We start from the raw sequence: 16,380 nt of genomic DNA, 5'->3' as shown, positions 1-16,380 counted from the left end.
CTCTCTCTGACCTTATAGCTCACTTAGGCTACTGACTGAGGTAAAATTCTAGAACAGCAAATCTTCGCGCGTTTTCTGCAGGGGCGCAATTTTAAGCGCCCCCAAACCATTTAATTCAGCGACGCTGATAGGTCAAATATTTATTATTTTCCCCTGGCAACCATTTAATGATAGGCTATTTCGCTGCATATCAAGGGCGCTTTGACGAGCGCCCCAGAAGAAGAAAAACACCGTTTGTTGGTTGAACTTTAATGAGTCAGCTGGTGAAAATGTTAAAATACGCCTGGCTGTATATGGGCACACACATAGTAAAACTATCATTGATGAATTTTTTAAAAATATATATTTTTACTCCTCCACATTTGGGGGGGCGGAGCCCGAGCGCCCCCTATGGGCCAGCCGCCACTGCTCCACACCTAGCCCTGGAAAAAGAGCCATGTGTCAGGTCAAACACAAATGCAAGAACAATCATGCCACTGTGCGATGTGTTCACTGCTACAGATACACATGTGGTAAATGCAGACTACAGATACCATGGCAGTGCCAGGATTGTGAGTGATTGCTGAAAATGTTGAAATGTACTCACTCACTTTTTATTATTATTTGTAAATATGTGTACAAATGGTTGGTTTTTTGTACTGTTTTTATCAATAAATCTCAGCAACAAAGGACCTACACCCATGTGTGTTGATTTCTCCCTAAGATGGCAAACTGAAACACTCCAAGTTGGTGACTTTTGGAGATTTATTTCCCTGGATGATTGAGAATGCATCAAGATGAAACACAAAAGGAAGTTCACAGCTTTTAGCAGCTCCAGCACCCCCTCATCCACACACCCCCACTCCCCTCCCTCCAGAATTCCCAGGTAACAACCTAATATACATATGAATGACTAGCCAATTTAGCTTCCACTTGGCTGAAGCTAAAGCTTAGCTAAAAGCCATTTGGCTGCTCTCCGGGTTTTAAAGGTAGAAAGGTAGAAGCCTGGGACTCCTAGTGTTAATGACCACAACAAGAACAACTGTTGATCATTTCTGATTGTCTACTTGCTGCATTCCTATTAGTTCCTATTATTTTTCTTCTCCTCTCTCCTCCACCTGTTACAGTGAGGGAACGTCCTCCATGATGGAGGAGCTGCTGGAAAGTGCTGAGAGTTTCCTCCAGAGTGAGACCTCTGTCACAGTTCAGAGGATCTACGGCAGCAGAGACCTTCATGGACACTAAAAGTCTCAAACACACAACAACAACATCACACTGACTCCACTCTGACATCACTGATCAATAATCAAAGAACACACAGATCAAACTGATTGATCAGCCATCAGAGGAGTCGGATCAATGGAGCTGCTTCTGTTCCTGATGTCCCCTGTTTGATCCTGGACCTGAACTCTCCCTGCAGAGGAGACACAAGACAGTCAGAGACACACACACACACACACACACACACACACACACACACACACACGCATACACATACACACACATACACATACACACACATACACACACACGCATACACACACGCATACACATACACACACATACACATACACACACACACACACACACACACACACACACACACACACACACTGTGGAGCAGGGAAATTATTTTACTGCTATCCGGTTGTTCAGTGATGACGCGATGAATCCTACTTCCGGGTCTAAAGTAGTCTGCGTTTAATATGGCTTTTGTGTTGTTAACATGTTTAATGTTTTGTATTTTCTTCTATTTAATCTCAAAAAGCTCCTAAAACAGTCAGTGATCACTGTTGACCTCCCTCGGCTTTTATTACCGCTAATCATTTATTTAAGCTCAGTTTTTAAAACCTTAGGATGTAACTACAGCCCAGCACATGCAGCAGTATATGAATGACTAACCTCGTATTGTGGATGGATTATCTCAGTTGTTCTCCTGGCTGAAGTTTGGTCCTTTTACAGCATCCTGCCATGCAATTACATTTGTTCCTGACCACCGAGAACACTCACGTTAACTTTTATCGAGTGGAAAAAAAGTTAGCTTGTTCATATTATGCTAACATAGCTGTGTCGCTAGCGGTCACGTAGCACATCATTATATACCAGCTAGCCCAACTTCAGTAACCCTACAAACGTCACTGCTGTTTAGTTTTCTGTCTTCATTTATGCTGCAAGTGATAGCAGAGCTGTACGTTTTAATTTGTTTCCAAAACCCCGCAGTCAGGACATGCTATATTGTATTTAGATAGAAGCTAGCGAGCTAACTCCCTGCTAACTTCTAACCCCGTTAAATGTCATAAATTCCGTTTTCATGGATGCCTGGATGTTAAACTCAATTGTTACACCTGGTAGAGCAGAACGCTGATCATTTTATTAAAGATGAAAGACTTTAGACAGTTTTTCAACTCTCAGTAATGCCATAGTGATCGCTTGATATATGGACCTGCAGCGGAGTTTAGACCCAGACACGGCTAGTGACGTCAGACTGAACAACCGGATAGTTAAATAATCATCATCATTACCATTGCATTAATAATATAAGCTGCAGCATTGATATTGTATTCAGAGGTTTAAACAGTGTGTGTGTCTTTCAGAAAGACTAAGTTGCAGGAGTTGACAGGAAGTTGCAGAAGGCTTTGCAGAACTGAAACCGAAAGTCATTCTGAGGAGCAGGTTAGACGAGGCTATTTGAATTACTAGGTTATTCAAATTGTCTGTTATACTTTTATATTCTTTTACTAAGCTCTTAGTAGAGGTTCTTGATTAAAACATTTATTCAACATAGTACATGTAGTTTCAGTTAGGTTATTACACATAAGGATGAGCCTGTGGTCTGGTAAAAGGTCAGAAGTGCAACGGGTGAATTGAGAGAACATTTGAGGACGACACGCACACACACACACACACACACACACACACACACACACACACACACACACACACACACACTCAGTTAGAGAATCATTTATAGGTGGAAGTTTAATCATGTTTTGCTCGGGGTTGCGAAAGAGCAGTTTGTCGCAGAACTGCTGCTGAGGTGTCAAGATGACAAGAGAGCATCCGGCAGTGACAGGAAGTACCGGCCATGAAGATAGAAGACAACGTTCTTTTAAACTGTGTTAAAAGTCATTGTGGTTTTGATTTGATGTGTGTATATATTCTGTCTGTGACGTATGAAGGGGCGTCGTTAATTCAAACCCTGATGCTATAAAAATCTGTGTATGCTTTGATTAAGTCGAAGATTAATTCCTGTCTGCGTACAGAGTCGTCTTCCCACGCGTGTATTCATTAAAATCAATTGTTTGACCAAGATCTTCTGGACCTGGTTGTTTGTACTCTCCTTCTCAATTATGTGAACCTTAACAACACACACGCACGCACACACACGCACACACACAGACCTTTGACTATGAGCTGCACTTTCTTTGATCTGAAGCAGATGTTCCTGTTATACAGTCCACAGTCATATTTCCCACTGTCTCTCTCTGTGGGCTGTTTCAGGGTCAGACTGAGGTCTCCAGTTTTCAGCAGGTCTTCATTCATCTTCGTTCGGTCTCTGTAAACCTGGTGCTGTTCTTCATGCTGGTCAGAGCCGTTCTCATACACGTGGACCTTCCTATATTTAGGTTCATAGCGTTGCCACACCACTTCAGCATCTTCAGGCAGGTTTTGTGTGGTTTTGAAGGGCAGCTGGACAGACTCCGCCCCCTCCTCCACCTCCACCTGACACACTGAGAGGACAACAAACACAACATGAGCTGTACAAAGTGTGATTGGTGTTCAGAGCAGCATCATGTGACTCTTGTTCTGCACTAAATGAAGCGATGGAGTGGCGCCTCCTTCAGGCAGAGAAACAGCTCATGGAGAGAAATAATTATTAGAGCAAAAACAAGAGTGGAGCTGCAAATAAGGCCGAGAGGAACGCTGCAGAAAACTGTTCATGTGTGAATTCATCACTTCATAGATTTCTTTGAGCACTAAAATCAGAGCTGCTTCTATTTCTAATATGACAGCTGTACATTAGAGCTGCAACACTTTAAATGTGAGCCATAAAAACATGATACTCTAGCCCACTGAGACTGAACCACCATCATGAGTCTGACCTCTGACCTTTGACCTGTATCTACAGCACTGACCTCTGACTTTCAGCTCCACCTTTCTCTTCAGCAGGATGTTTCCCTCCCTGCTGTAGACGGTGCAGGTGTAGGTCCTGTTGTCTTCATCTGTGGGGTGTTTCAGGGTCAGACTGAGGTCTCCAGTTTTCAGCAGGTCTTCATTCATCTTCGTTCGGTCTCTGTAAACCTGGTGCTGTTCTTCAGGCTGGTCAGAGCCGTTCTCATACACGTGGACCTTATCATCATCACTGTCCTTCCACTCCACTTTAGCGTCTTCAGGCAGGTGAAGTGTGGTGTTGAAGGGCAGCTGGACAGACTCCACCCCTGAATCCACCTCCACCTGGGGGACTGAGAGGACAACAAAGCACAACATGAGCTTGGATGGAGACATTTGTGTTGACTCTAACAGGCTGAATGCTGCTGCTTCACTGGGAGCTCACTGTTAGATAGAAAGTGGTCAGTGTGAAGAGGAGACGCAGCAGAAAGATGAAGACTGACAGGAAGAAAGCAGTGAACAGACTGTTGGAGCTGCTGTTAGTGGGACAGGACTTTATTCAGTCTCTGAGGACCAGATTTGACTTGATGAAGCAGAGAAACACAGTCTGAGTGTTTCTGTCACACTCACTTCATCACACAGCTCAGTTTGACAACATGTGGAAGAATTTGATAGAAGCCTTCCTTTAGTAAAAGCACCAAGAAAACACCATGAAAACACCTCACTACACACAAAACTGCAGTACTGGCAAATTGTACATAAAGTATGAAAAGTCAAAGTACTTATTGTGCAGAAAAATGTTCCCATCAGTGTCTGTGGATCAATATTACTGCTGCACATGTTTAAGGCTGAGCTCATTTCAAATCCTTTCTATTGTGTTGAATCTGCAGTAATGCATCATATTCTATAAAATCATATGTTTGTAGTGGCTGTCCTGTGAGGACCACGTCTCTCTAAACAAACAGCTGTTAATGAGCTCACAAACACAGGCCTACAGCTGGATTTGAAAAAGTCCATTCAATAGAAAATCAACAGTCACAGCTGGATTCAAAGGCTTGAGCTCTGTGTGACATGGTTACCTGTCAGCATCTACAGGGGGATTCAAATATGAAGGAAACATGAAGGTGGTGCATTAGAAAAACTGCTGCTTCAACTTTGTACAGTCAGCCAACCAAGTGATTTCTCAGAGATGTTAATGTGAAAGTGCTGCTGTTCAACTTCCTGTTTTATTAAATTAATCATGGCAGGATCTGACGTTTCCTGTCCATCATCAAGGCTTTCTTTGCTAACGTGCTAAAGGAGTTATTTAAAGCTTCTTCACACAGCACTCTGACTCCTCTACATCACACATATTAGCCCAGTGCTCAGTAAGCGGAAACTGAGCTGTTACCATGACAACACACACACACTCACCTAACACACATTGATCTGCTTCATAGCTCTCTGCTCAACACTGTTTCAATAAAACTTTCAAAGGTACACTAATGGAAACTCAGAGACAAGTCAGAGGAAGTCAGCGTGGAGCTGCAGCATTTTAAAGCAGAACAAATGGCTCCACCTTCCCTCCACCTTTAATGCAGCCTCATCTCCAAGGACAAAGCTTGTTAGGATGAAATGTGCTGTTGCTCAGCATGTAGAACATGTGTCCATGTAGCACAGCGAAGCCCCAACAGCAGCCGCCTGACCCTTTGCTGCATGTCCACTCCTCAGTCTGTCTCCCTGTTTTCCTGTCTCTGTCTCACTGCTCTATCAAGACCAAACATCTTTAAGCTGACAACAGTCGCCTGTTTATGCTGATTTAAGATCAAACCTAGAAAGTTTCACACAGGTTTTCTGAGTCCTGTAGATACAGAGCAGAATGAACTTTAGACACATGGGTGAGAAAAATCATGACGAGCGATGAAATTACACACAGATGCTGATTTTTAGAGACTTTAAATTTTGAAAGTTGTTAAGAGAGATTATTAATATACTCGGCAGTAAAGCCACTGCTGCAGAGGATTTATTCATGTTTAGCTGTTTTAATTCAGAGAACCAGATCTGGCACAATAACCACCATCTGCCTCACTTAACTGATTCATATTTGAGACAGAGTCACAGCAAAGCGAGTTTGATGGCAGAATTATTCATACTTAAATTATAAAGGTTACAGTACAAATCAGATCATTACTTTAATATCTTTGTATCATCAGTGAGTGACACATTATTTTCACTGGTTGTAGAGTCTTATTTCTATTTAATGCATGTCTAAAATATTTTCTCCCTCTTTGAGACATTTACTTTGTGATCTGGTAAATGCTCCTTCAGCTTCATGCTGCTGCTGATCAATCAGCTCTGCCTTTCTAACTCACTGAGGACCTCCACTGGTCTGGAGGACGTAATTATTATATTTTCACTCTTGCTCATCTTTGATGAATCTTTACTTTCTAAGGTGTTTAATAAGATGATTATTACTCTGCACGTTTTCAGTATGAGCTTTGTTCTAGTAAAGTCTGCGTATTACCAGCAGGGCCCTAGAGTGCGACCAAATTTTTCAGTGGTGCGACTAAAAATAAATATTTGCTCGCACCTGTGCGACCAAATATTTATTTTTAGAATCTGCGCTAGATTCTGAGCTGCAGGTTTTGTCTCTCTCCAACCAAAATTCGCCGAGCCAGCAGCAAACTGCGCTTCACATTTGATCAATGTCGTCATGAATTCCCTCTGACTTTTGCTGTTTTGCTTCCACCACAATAAAAATCACACTTCCTGCACAGCTCTCAGTGTGTACTTCAGGAACAGTTTCCCGTCTCAAATCTGTTTTCTGCATTATTCATTCGCTTATTACCCACCAGTCTACCGTTGTTTACAGCGCTGTCTTTTTCTTTTTTCACTTAAATGACCTCGGACAAGAAAGCCTAATTTCTGCTGCTCAATACTGAAGAAATTTAAACTTCTTAAAATTATGCAAAATTACAGAAAATTGCAGAATATTTTTAAGGTTATCTGCTATAAAAAGCCAGACCAGGAAAATCTCCTTCATGTTTTTCTGTGTTTTATTCTCAGTTACTTTCACACAAAGGCATGTGTGGATGTAGCTGTGGGTAATAAGAAAAGATGAAAAGAACTATTGATAACTTTTTTGTTAAGTTAAGGCCTGATCTGTCTGAAATTCATAGCCAGTGCTCTGACATGGTGCCATCAATCTTTGAAAGCTGAAAAAGCACAGTGTATCCAGGAAACACATTATATGCTGCAATAAATGCACTGCCCAAGTGTCCCCTCTCCCCACGGCCTTTCAGCAGCATGCAGCAGGTCATCAGAGGAGGCCAAGATGATGATTAAGTTTAACATTTTCTACAATATTGACAAAGCACTTTAAGCACAAGTTTGTTAGTTAATCATTTAGAGATGAATATTGTCTGTATGGACTCCCCCCCCCCCCCAAAAGAAAGTGCACATGTAAAACTGCGGTGTTAAGCGATGCGGTTAATACATTTGAGTACGCCTAACTTTTGTGCCAGTACGCCTAAATTTTTAAAGTTAGGCGTACCGGTGCGCCCATGTCAAAAGGTTAGTCTAGAGCCCTGACCAGGATCCCTGTTTAACTGCTGGAGGCTCAGAGTGTAAATGGTAATGATGGAAAATCTTCCATCACTGTAACCTTCACCAGGTGCCGAGTGGAGATATTCGTGTAAATTTTAAAGAGATGTTTCTCAGCACAGTTAGCGTTCATTAGCTTCTTCTTAGCATAACTCTCTTTTCTGGATTAATGTGCATGTTGTAACTGTCACACTGAAGAAAGAGAAGCTCTCTTATTTTCATGCACAGAAGAAAAACTGGTGCTTTGGAGATGTTTTAGAGGGGGCGGACCCACCAGAGATATCCTGAAAGTATCACATAGTTAACTGCAGAAGTCTTAACATTTGGAAATCAAGCTGAAGACAGCTGAGATGACTAATGCTTCTTCTGTTTTATGTTTCATAGTCCTGCTGAAACATGTTGTAGTTATTCTGACGGAGCTATGACTGTTTTTTGCATCTAGTTAAATATATAATAAATAACATCAAACTTCCTGACACTGTAAAATGCATTGAATAGATGGATGGTTTGATTTGATCCCACAGTCACCTGACCTGTATCCACAGCACTGACCTCTGACTTTCAGCGTCACTTGTTTCTCCATCAGAATCCTCTTCCACCTGCTGTAGACGGTGCAGGTGTAGGTGTGGTTGTCTCCATCTGTGGGGTATTTCAGGGTCAGACTGAGGTCTCCAGTTTTCAGCAGGTTACTTTTCATCTTCGTTCGGTCTCTGTAAACCTGGTGCTGTTTTTGAGGCTGGTCAGAGCCGTTCTCATACACGTGAACCTTCCAGTGGTAGTAATCATGCTTCCACTCCACTTTCGCATCTTTGGGCAGGTGAACTGCGGCTTTGAAAAGCAGCAGGACTGACTCCACCCCTGAGTCCACCTCCACCTGGGGGACTGAGAGAGAGAGAGAGAGAGACTGCATAAGAGGAGCAGAATGAGGAGGAAGGTAGTTCATCTTTGTGTTGTAGGTTTTGAGATTTATGGTGGGAAAAAAACCCTTTTTATTACAATAAACATGATGTTCCGCTTAATCGCATTCAATTATAATGAAGACATTTTTTTGCTTTTCTGAGGGAACTTCACATTTAGGCCCTGTTCAATCTGATCTCTGCAGGCTACCACCATGTTTAAAGTTTACTGAATCCAGAAGTTGAGTTATATAAAGGAGACTGAGAGCTGTGTAATCCATTATTGTATTTTGTAGTTTCTATAAAATGACCACAGGAGGGCGACAGATCCTGGCTGAGTTCTTCTTTGAGTTTCTCCTGCATGCTGTTGGGTTACTCACCCTCTTTTTTCATTTTAATCTCCTCTCTGTCCTCCTGTGTTTACCTGCTCCTCTCTCAGGTGCTCCACCTGCATCGAGCTGTGTGTCTTCCCTCAGTTTAGTCTTAGTACAGTGCTGCAGTATTTGTCCCTTTCCAGAATCCACACAACACAAGTAAATTCCAAACATAGTTTTGAAATGTGGATTTCATTAATTAAAGATCAAAGCTATCCAAAGCTATCTGGCCATGGATCAAAAATCCTGAATGAACTGTGATGAAATACATTTCACTGCCACAAGCTGCTCTGATTACTGACAGACCTGCTGAATCAAGGATTCACTTAAATAGAAGCTGTCAGACAAAGTGAATCTCAAACAGCAGCACATCATGACACGATCTAAAGAAACAGCCGAGAAACAAAGTCAGTGATGTCTGTCAGTGTGGAAATGCTTACAGAGACATTTCTAAGGCTTTGGGACTCCTGTAAAGTCACAGTGAGGACCATCATCATCCACACATGGAGAAAACTCAGAAACAGATTAGTTCAAGAGTACATCAACGACTCATCCAGGAGGTCACAGAAGAACCCAGAACATCTAAAGACGAGATAAAAGCTGAACTTTATGGAAGGTTTGAGTCCCGTTACATCAAGCTAACAGCATTTCATAAAGAGAACAGCAACAGTCAGACATGGTGGTGTGATGGTTGAGGTTGCTTTGATTCAGGATGACTTCCTGTAACTGATGAACCATGACCTCTGCCTTCCAACAAAACATCCTGAAGGAGAACATCAGGACATCAGTTCATGCCCTGAAGCTTAAGAGCACTCAGGCAGCAGGACAATGATCTGAAACATGCCAGTAAGTCGACCTCTGAATGGCTAAAAAACAAAACAAAATGAAGGTTTTGGAATATTTGATAAAATGGCCTAAAACACACAAGATTTAATAAAAAGCTGCATTTTCTATTTCCTCAGGTTGTCTTTCTCTAATAGTAAAATTAGTTTGATGGTCTGAGACATTTAATTGTGACAAATATGGGAAAAATATGAAATCAGGAAGGAGCCAATAGTTTTTCACAGCACAGTATGAACTCGGCAGTCCAACATTTTACTGTTGGTCGTCATTTCACACCTATAAATATCTGGGAATCTTACTTGATGACTCGCTTACATTCAAACCACATGTAGAGAATCTTGTGAAAAATCTGAAGTTAAAACTGAGATTTTATTTTCAAAATAAGTTGTGTTTCTCTTTAATACAAAGAAGCGGCTTGTTGCTGCAACATTCTTGCCTGTGCTGGATTATGGTGATATTCTATATATGAATGCTTCTGCTCAATGTCTTCGAATGGTTGATTCTGTGTATCATGCTTGTCTGAGGTTCATCACTAACCGTAAATTTCAGACTCACCACTGTGAGTTATACTCTCAGGTAGGACGGCCTGCTTTGGTAAGTCGGAGGAACTCTCATTTATACAGTTTTATATATAAGGTGATACTTGGGTTGCTGCCTTCTTATATATGTTCCCTGCTTGTAATGAAACATGCTGGTTGGTATTCTCTTCGTCCGCATGGCTACTTGTTGCTTTCTGTTCCATTTGCCCGAACTGAACTTGGTAAAAGAGCTTTTGTCCATTTAGCACCCTCGGCCTGGAACAAACTGCAGAAGGAAAATGACTGAATTCATTTCATTAAGTGCTTTTAAATCTAAACTACGAATCCTTGAGGCCAAGTCCATAACATGCAACTGTTTCAATTAGACTGATTGTTATTTTAACTGAATTTTTTTTATTTTTTTTTAACTTTATTGAATTTTACTGAATTTTATTTTATTTTTTCATTTATTGTTGCATGCATGTTGTTGCTGCCTGTGTTTAATTGCGTAATTTCTGTAACTGTGAGACACCTGCTGCTGCCTATCTGGGCCAGGTCTCCCTTGAAAAAGAGGTTTTTATTAATCTCTGGACTTATGCATTTGAAGCTCATTCTGTATCTTACAGGAGTTATAAGAGAACTGGGACATTTTTGTGTTTTCTTGTTTCTGAGTGTTGAACCAAACTGGGTTCTAAAGCCCTGTTGGATTTCTGCTTTGATAGATTCACAACAGTCAAAGAGTCAAAAGTAAATTTAGTTTTAAAACTGTGGTTTGCATTTTTAAAGGTGGAAAGTGTTAGATTTGTATTGTTGATTGTCATTTATGCTTAGAAATATCTACTCATATATGCTTAGAGTTTTATAATTAGTTGTAGATTGGTAGAGGTTTGATCCTTAATAGTCTGCAAACTTTGTGTGCATTCCAGAGTGCTCTGGCATTCACACACAACTTAAGGTCAGGAGAGAGGTTATATCTTCTCTTACTGATTTATGGTATAGGAGGACACCTACTCTGTATCTGTTTAAGTATAAGAGCCTTTTGTTCAGATGGACCGCTAGACTCCTGGCACCAGCTTTGGGGAGTCTTCACAGGTTCACATTCTCCCACACACACACATATACTTACACACACACACACTTACTCAACGCACAGGCAAGGTACTCTTTGTTTGTATGTGGACGTCATATGTTAATGAACCTATGCATATTCATGTAACCACAATAAAAGGAGTGCTATGGGGAACCTGGCTGAGAGTCTGACGGAGGTCAAGTGGGTGGAACGACACTTGGCTCTGGGCAGGCCTCCCTCATGCATGAGTAGCCCAACGAACTTTGCCTACTTGGTGTTCAATGCTTTCGTGGTGTAGTTAAATTGTCTCGTTCCAGCGGTGGGTAGTGGTAGGTGGTGCTAGACAGACCCAACAGAAAGTTCTAAACATTTGTTTCAGACAGTAAATCAAGTGTGTAGCTGACTCGTTTCCTCTCAGTTCTACATCACTGACCTCCGACATAAAGCTGCACTCTTTCCTTCATCAGGACTCTTCCCCTCCTGCTGTAGACGGTGCAGGTGTAGGTGTCTGCATCTTCTTCTGTGGGGTGATTCAGGGTCAGACTGAGGTCTCCAGGTTCCAGTAAGTTTCTCTTCATCTTCGTTCGGTCTCTGTAGACCTGGTGCTGTTCTTCAGGCTGATCACAGTTATCCTCATACACGTGGACCTTCCTGTTTTTTCTGTCCGTCCACTCCACTCTGACGTCTTCAGGCAGGTGAAGTGTGGTTTTACAGGGCAGCTGGACAGACTCCACCCCTGAATTCACCTCCACCTTTGGGACTGAGAGGACAACAAAGCAACAAAGCTCATTTTCTCTGACTGAAATATTTAACGTCAAAGTAGTGTCATGCTACTCAGAGTTAAGAAGTCAGTGAAAACAGAAAATTGAAATAAAATAGAAATAAACATTTGAGGATAAATGATACGATATACTTTATTGTCCCCGCAGGGAAATTTGTTGTGGACTCAAGTACTGACACAGAAGCTGCCTACACAGAGTAAATACACAACAGAAAAACAAGAAATGATTTTAAAAAATGACTTTAATAATACAATTCTTGAATCACTATAAATGACAGAGTGATAATAATATTAAAATGAAGTGTGTAAGTGTTATTTATTATCGGTTAATAGAAAACAAAAGAGCCTGTGTCTGTTACACTGTTTCAGCTGTTTTTGTTCACATAAGATCAGGTTGTTATTATCAGTCAAGTTTATCTGATATATGAAAAAGTCATTTAAAGGTTGTTTCCTGTGTGTTGTGAAAGCTGATTGAGACTCTTGTCTGTGTGGGTATCATATGGTATGTGTGACTTCTGAGCTTACAAGCAAAAGGCCTAAAATGTAAAAACATTAAATTACTTTATTATTTTCAGTTTTTAACCTAAGCTCAGTATAACAAACACACACAGTGTTATTAAATACAGCAGCAATGATGTTCCTGTATTTGAATGTATTGGAAAGTAACGCATTACATTAAATTACATTTGGCAGTGATGAGCAGCCAGGCTGCAGCCTCTGTTTATACCTGCTCATGTTTCTACAGTAGAATCACCATGACGACCACTTTTTGTGCTGCTTTTCATCTTTGATTTTGGTTTTGTGTTCATACCTAAACCAGGGCTGTCAGCGGTGACGCGTCATCACATTTACATTTTTTAATGAAATTAACCTATCTAGAGCGGAGACCGAAGTCCCCCTGGATACCTGTTACTGCAGCTGAGACAGGGTAAAAGGACTGGACGCTTGTGTTTAGAGAGACACAGAGTGCTAAAACAGAGTTTATCTTTGAATGTCTTTGACGAAAGTAAATCATCTTTAACTCTGAAGACATCATCTGAAGAGTCGCTCTGGGGAGTCCTGTTAGATTAGAATATTATTTTATGCCATGTTATACCCCTAACTAAAGATTGTGAATTATTATGTAGTTTTAGTTTGCATTATTCTCCTGAATTAGAAGAAGCTGATAACTATTGCATTCGTTAAACTGATTTGCATTACATTAGACTGCTGATTTATTGTGGATGAATGATATTGTTTTATGATGCATTATACTGCTGAGTTATAAGAAATACTGTTCGCAGAAAGTCATCGCCTTATTTTAGGCTTTTATGATAAGGTGGAGGCACCAGAGGCTATAAGAGTTTGAGCAATGCTCCACCATTTTGAGATCTGAGGCTGTCTGCATACAGTGCCCATCTCCCACGCGTGTGACTATTAAAATCATCGTTTGACTCGACCCGGCCGGACCAGTGTTGTTATTGTGGTTTTTCTCTTGTCTCCATCCCCAATATTTTGAACCATAACAGTCCAAAGTTAGAAATTACAGCAAGCACCGCCAGAGGAGCATCCACTGCCCAACACTGTGGACCCACTAAATTCAGGAGGATTTGGAATGTGGAGATAAGTTCATCTTCAGGCCTGGATGTGCTCACCGTCCTCTGTCTCTCCATAATAAACTGAGACAGTAAGAGGACGTTGATTGGTTTTTCATCTGAATTATCAAGATTAAAATCTCAATGCTAAATAGATGTTGAATTAACCTTATAATACTAATGAAACCTGACGACTGGAATAACACTGTTTGATAGTATAAATGACTATTGATCTATTTATAGTTATATTGAAATATGTAGCTGCCAGTAGTACTCGGCCCTGCACTCTGATCTATATTAGGTAAGAATATGTTGATTTATTCAGTATTTGAAGGTCCAATTGAAAAAACCTTAATAGATTTTTTAAACAATGTAGGAGTCAAACAGTTGTGTCTGTCTGGTTGTTTTAAGAGATCACAGACTGAAACTGGTTTCCATCATATATAAGTTGGCTAAGTTGTCATTGGCCAAGCTAGCTGAAACAGAAGGAGAGAAGTAATATTTCATAATATTTCATAAAACCTTCATACAAATTTTATCTTTCAGCCATGTTTAGATTATTTTACAGTTCTGCACTTTGTACATAATTTAATTTATGTTTTGTTGAATTTCTGGATTCTTAAAATATACATTTAGAACATTTGTAATGTAGAGCCAGCACCGCTAATTTGTTCTTCTCTGGATTGTTAATAAGCAAGTTTGGCATAAATAGTAATTAATGCTTATTTAAAGTGGGAGTGGTGTGTAACTGCATAAATACACAGTGGGTAACTGTAAACTTCTGTATTCTTATACACACCTGACAGGTCAGCTGGTAGACGGATTCTAGTAGTGGTTAAATGGTTAAATGGTTTGTAATAAAGCAGCAGGTCTTTTAATTGTATCACAGGGTGAATTTGTGAAGGTGACATTTTACTGGACTTTATAATAAAAGTCTGGGGAATAATGTTTAAGTTATTAGTTTGTGTGTACTTGATTTACATGTCAATCTTTTCTTGTCTTATTTCAGATTCCAATAAAACACATCCTTTCCATAATGTAAAAAGATAAAAACTCTAAGTTTTTATCCAAGTCTTTAAATTCTCCTTGTTAAAAATACTATTCCATGCTCTCAGATTGGGATTTATTTGGTAGTTACCTGTATAACTAATTAATCTAATAATTAATATCTAATTAAAGAAGTTCAACAGGCTACTAGTAAAGTGTCTACATGTATCACTTTGATTTGTTGCTGACTTGCCTTTTATGTGCTTTTTACTGCACTGAAAAAGAGTAAAAAGCAAATGTCCACAAACAAACTCTGAAAGACCTTCAGAAACACATCTGGCTCCTTGGAAGGAAAATACACAGAAATAAGGTGAAGCTCAAGACTTTTGCACAGTACTGTATGCCTAAATGGGATGAGCCTCTGTCATGTGATTGGTTGATTTAATATTTTTATCACTGAGACATTAAAAATGTACCTAATAAAATGACCATAGAGAGTAACAACAAAAAAAAACATACCAACAAAGTATTAAAACACCCAAACTGGCTTGAATATTTAGAGCCTGCAGTGGAGCGGCTCATGGTAACTGGATGCACACAGAGTTGGTCTGTAGCTGCTGTGTGAGGTGCTGATACCATTGCCTGGTGGCTGAGCATTTCCCCCTCTGTTGTTGCTTTGTTAGCCTTGCAGTGTTTAAGGTGCTACAGTATCTGTGCCAGGGTTCAGGGGGCTACAAAGAACCCCCTTCAATATGAACCACATTAGTTTGTGCTTCTAACTGTATCACAAACTCTCCACTGCTGGAGTTGATGCCTTAAAGCAGAGCATGAGGATGTTGACAGATGATAACATCCTTATTATCTGAGAGATGCAGGGAAATGCTTCAGACGCTGCCTGTTTGCTCAGGCCGCATGTTTGTTCCTGCAGACGAGCAGACCGTGGAATAAAATCCACAGTGAACAAAGTGAGGCAGCAGTTTGCTGATTTCTGCCTTCTGTTAAATTGTGGGACTCCAACACGTTAGTCTGTGGCCCAGCTCATCTTTTCTTTCCAAAAGGCTTTCATAATTATCAGCCTAGTAGTTTGTCAACTTTCTCGCTGACAAAGTCTTTTGGAGTTTATTCTTATTTGAGTTTCCTTCACCCGAGCAGCACAGAAATGGCTCTGCTACACTCCACATCAGATTGGGTGGAGCAAGACACCAGTTAGTCATCCATCCAGCAGCAAACTAAAAGCAATGAACTTAAAATAAATTTTAAAAAGGTTAAATTTAATAAATAAATAAACAGTTTTCTTGATTAACTTAGAGATGTCTGACATTTTTATATTAGATAAAGCCTAATGTTTAATAATATGGGTATACAGATGATTCATTCTAACACAATATTTATCCTGTTTTTAGATAAAACACACATTTTTTTCACAGCTTTAGGTACTGATTATAAAAATTATTAGCAGGAATGGACCCAAACAGCAAGACTTGGAAGCAGAAGTGGGGTTTCAGCTTCATAGCTGGATTTACAGAATAACAACGTAACTAAGAAGGCACTGGGAACTTAACTGGTAAACATCAAACAGCTGGGACCCTAACACAGCTGGAGAGATGACAAAGAACAGTGGGAGACAGACAATATAAATACCAAGTGAATCGATGAAGAGAGGACAC

The 16,380-nt window shown here is 40.3% G+C and overlaps 1 protein-coding gene across 1 annotated transcript in view; it reads right to left on the bottom strand.

The window, feature by feature from the left end:
- The window catches only part of LOC146578318 (uncharacterized), a 50,471-nt gene that overhangs the window by 24,083 nt on the left and 10,008 nt on the right, over positions 1-16,380 (bottom strand). Inside the window, exons 7-10 of the mRNA XM_085267801.1 lie at positions 11,805-12,131; positions 8,224-8,553; positions 4,116-4,442; positions 3,381-3,710 (exon numbers count right to left, since the gene is read on the bottom strand). Coding sequence (XP_085123927.1) covers positions 3,381-3,710; positions 4,116-4,442; positions 8,224-8,553; positions 11,805-12,131 — 1,314 coding nt within the window. The remainder of the gene's footprint in view (positions 1-3,380; positions 3,711-4,115; positions 4,443-8,223; positions 8,554-11,804; positions 12,132-16,380) is intronic.

Source organism: Mchenga conophoros, linkage group LG3, assembly GCF_057382185.1.
Source record: "Mchenga conophoros isolate Kocher_MC1m ecotype Shallow Benthic linkage group LG3, M_conophoros_male_GT1.1, whole genome shotgun sequence".
Lineage (NCBI taxonomy): Eukaryota > Metazoa > Chordata > Actinopteri > Cichliformes > Cichlidae > Mchenga > Mchenga conophoros.
The sequence above is the reverse complement of the archived record's forward strand: the minus strand, read 5'-3'. Positions and strand labels throughout refer to the sequence as shown.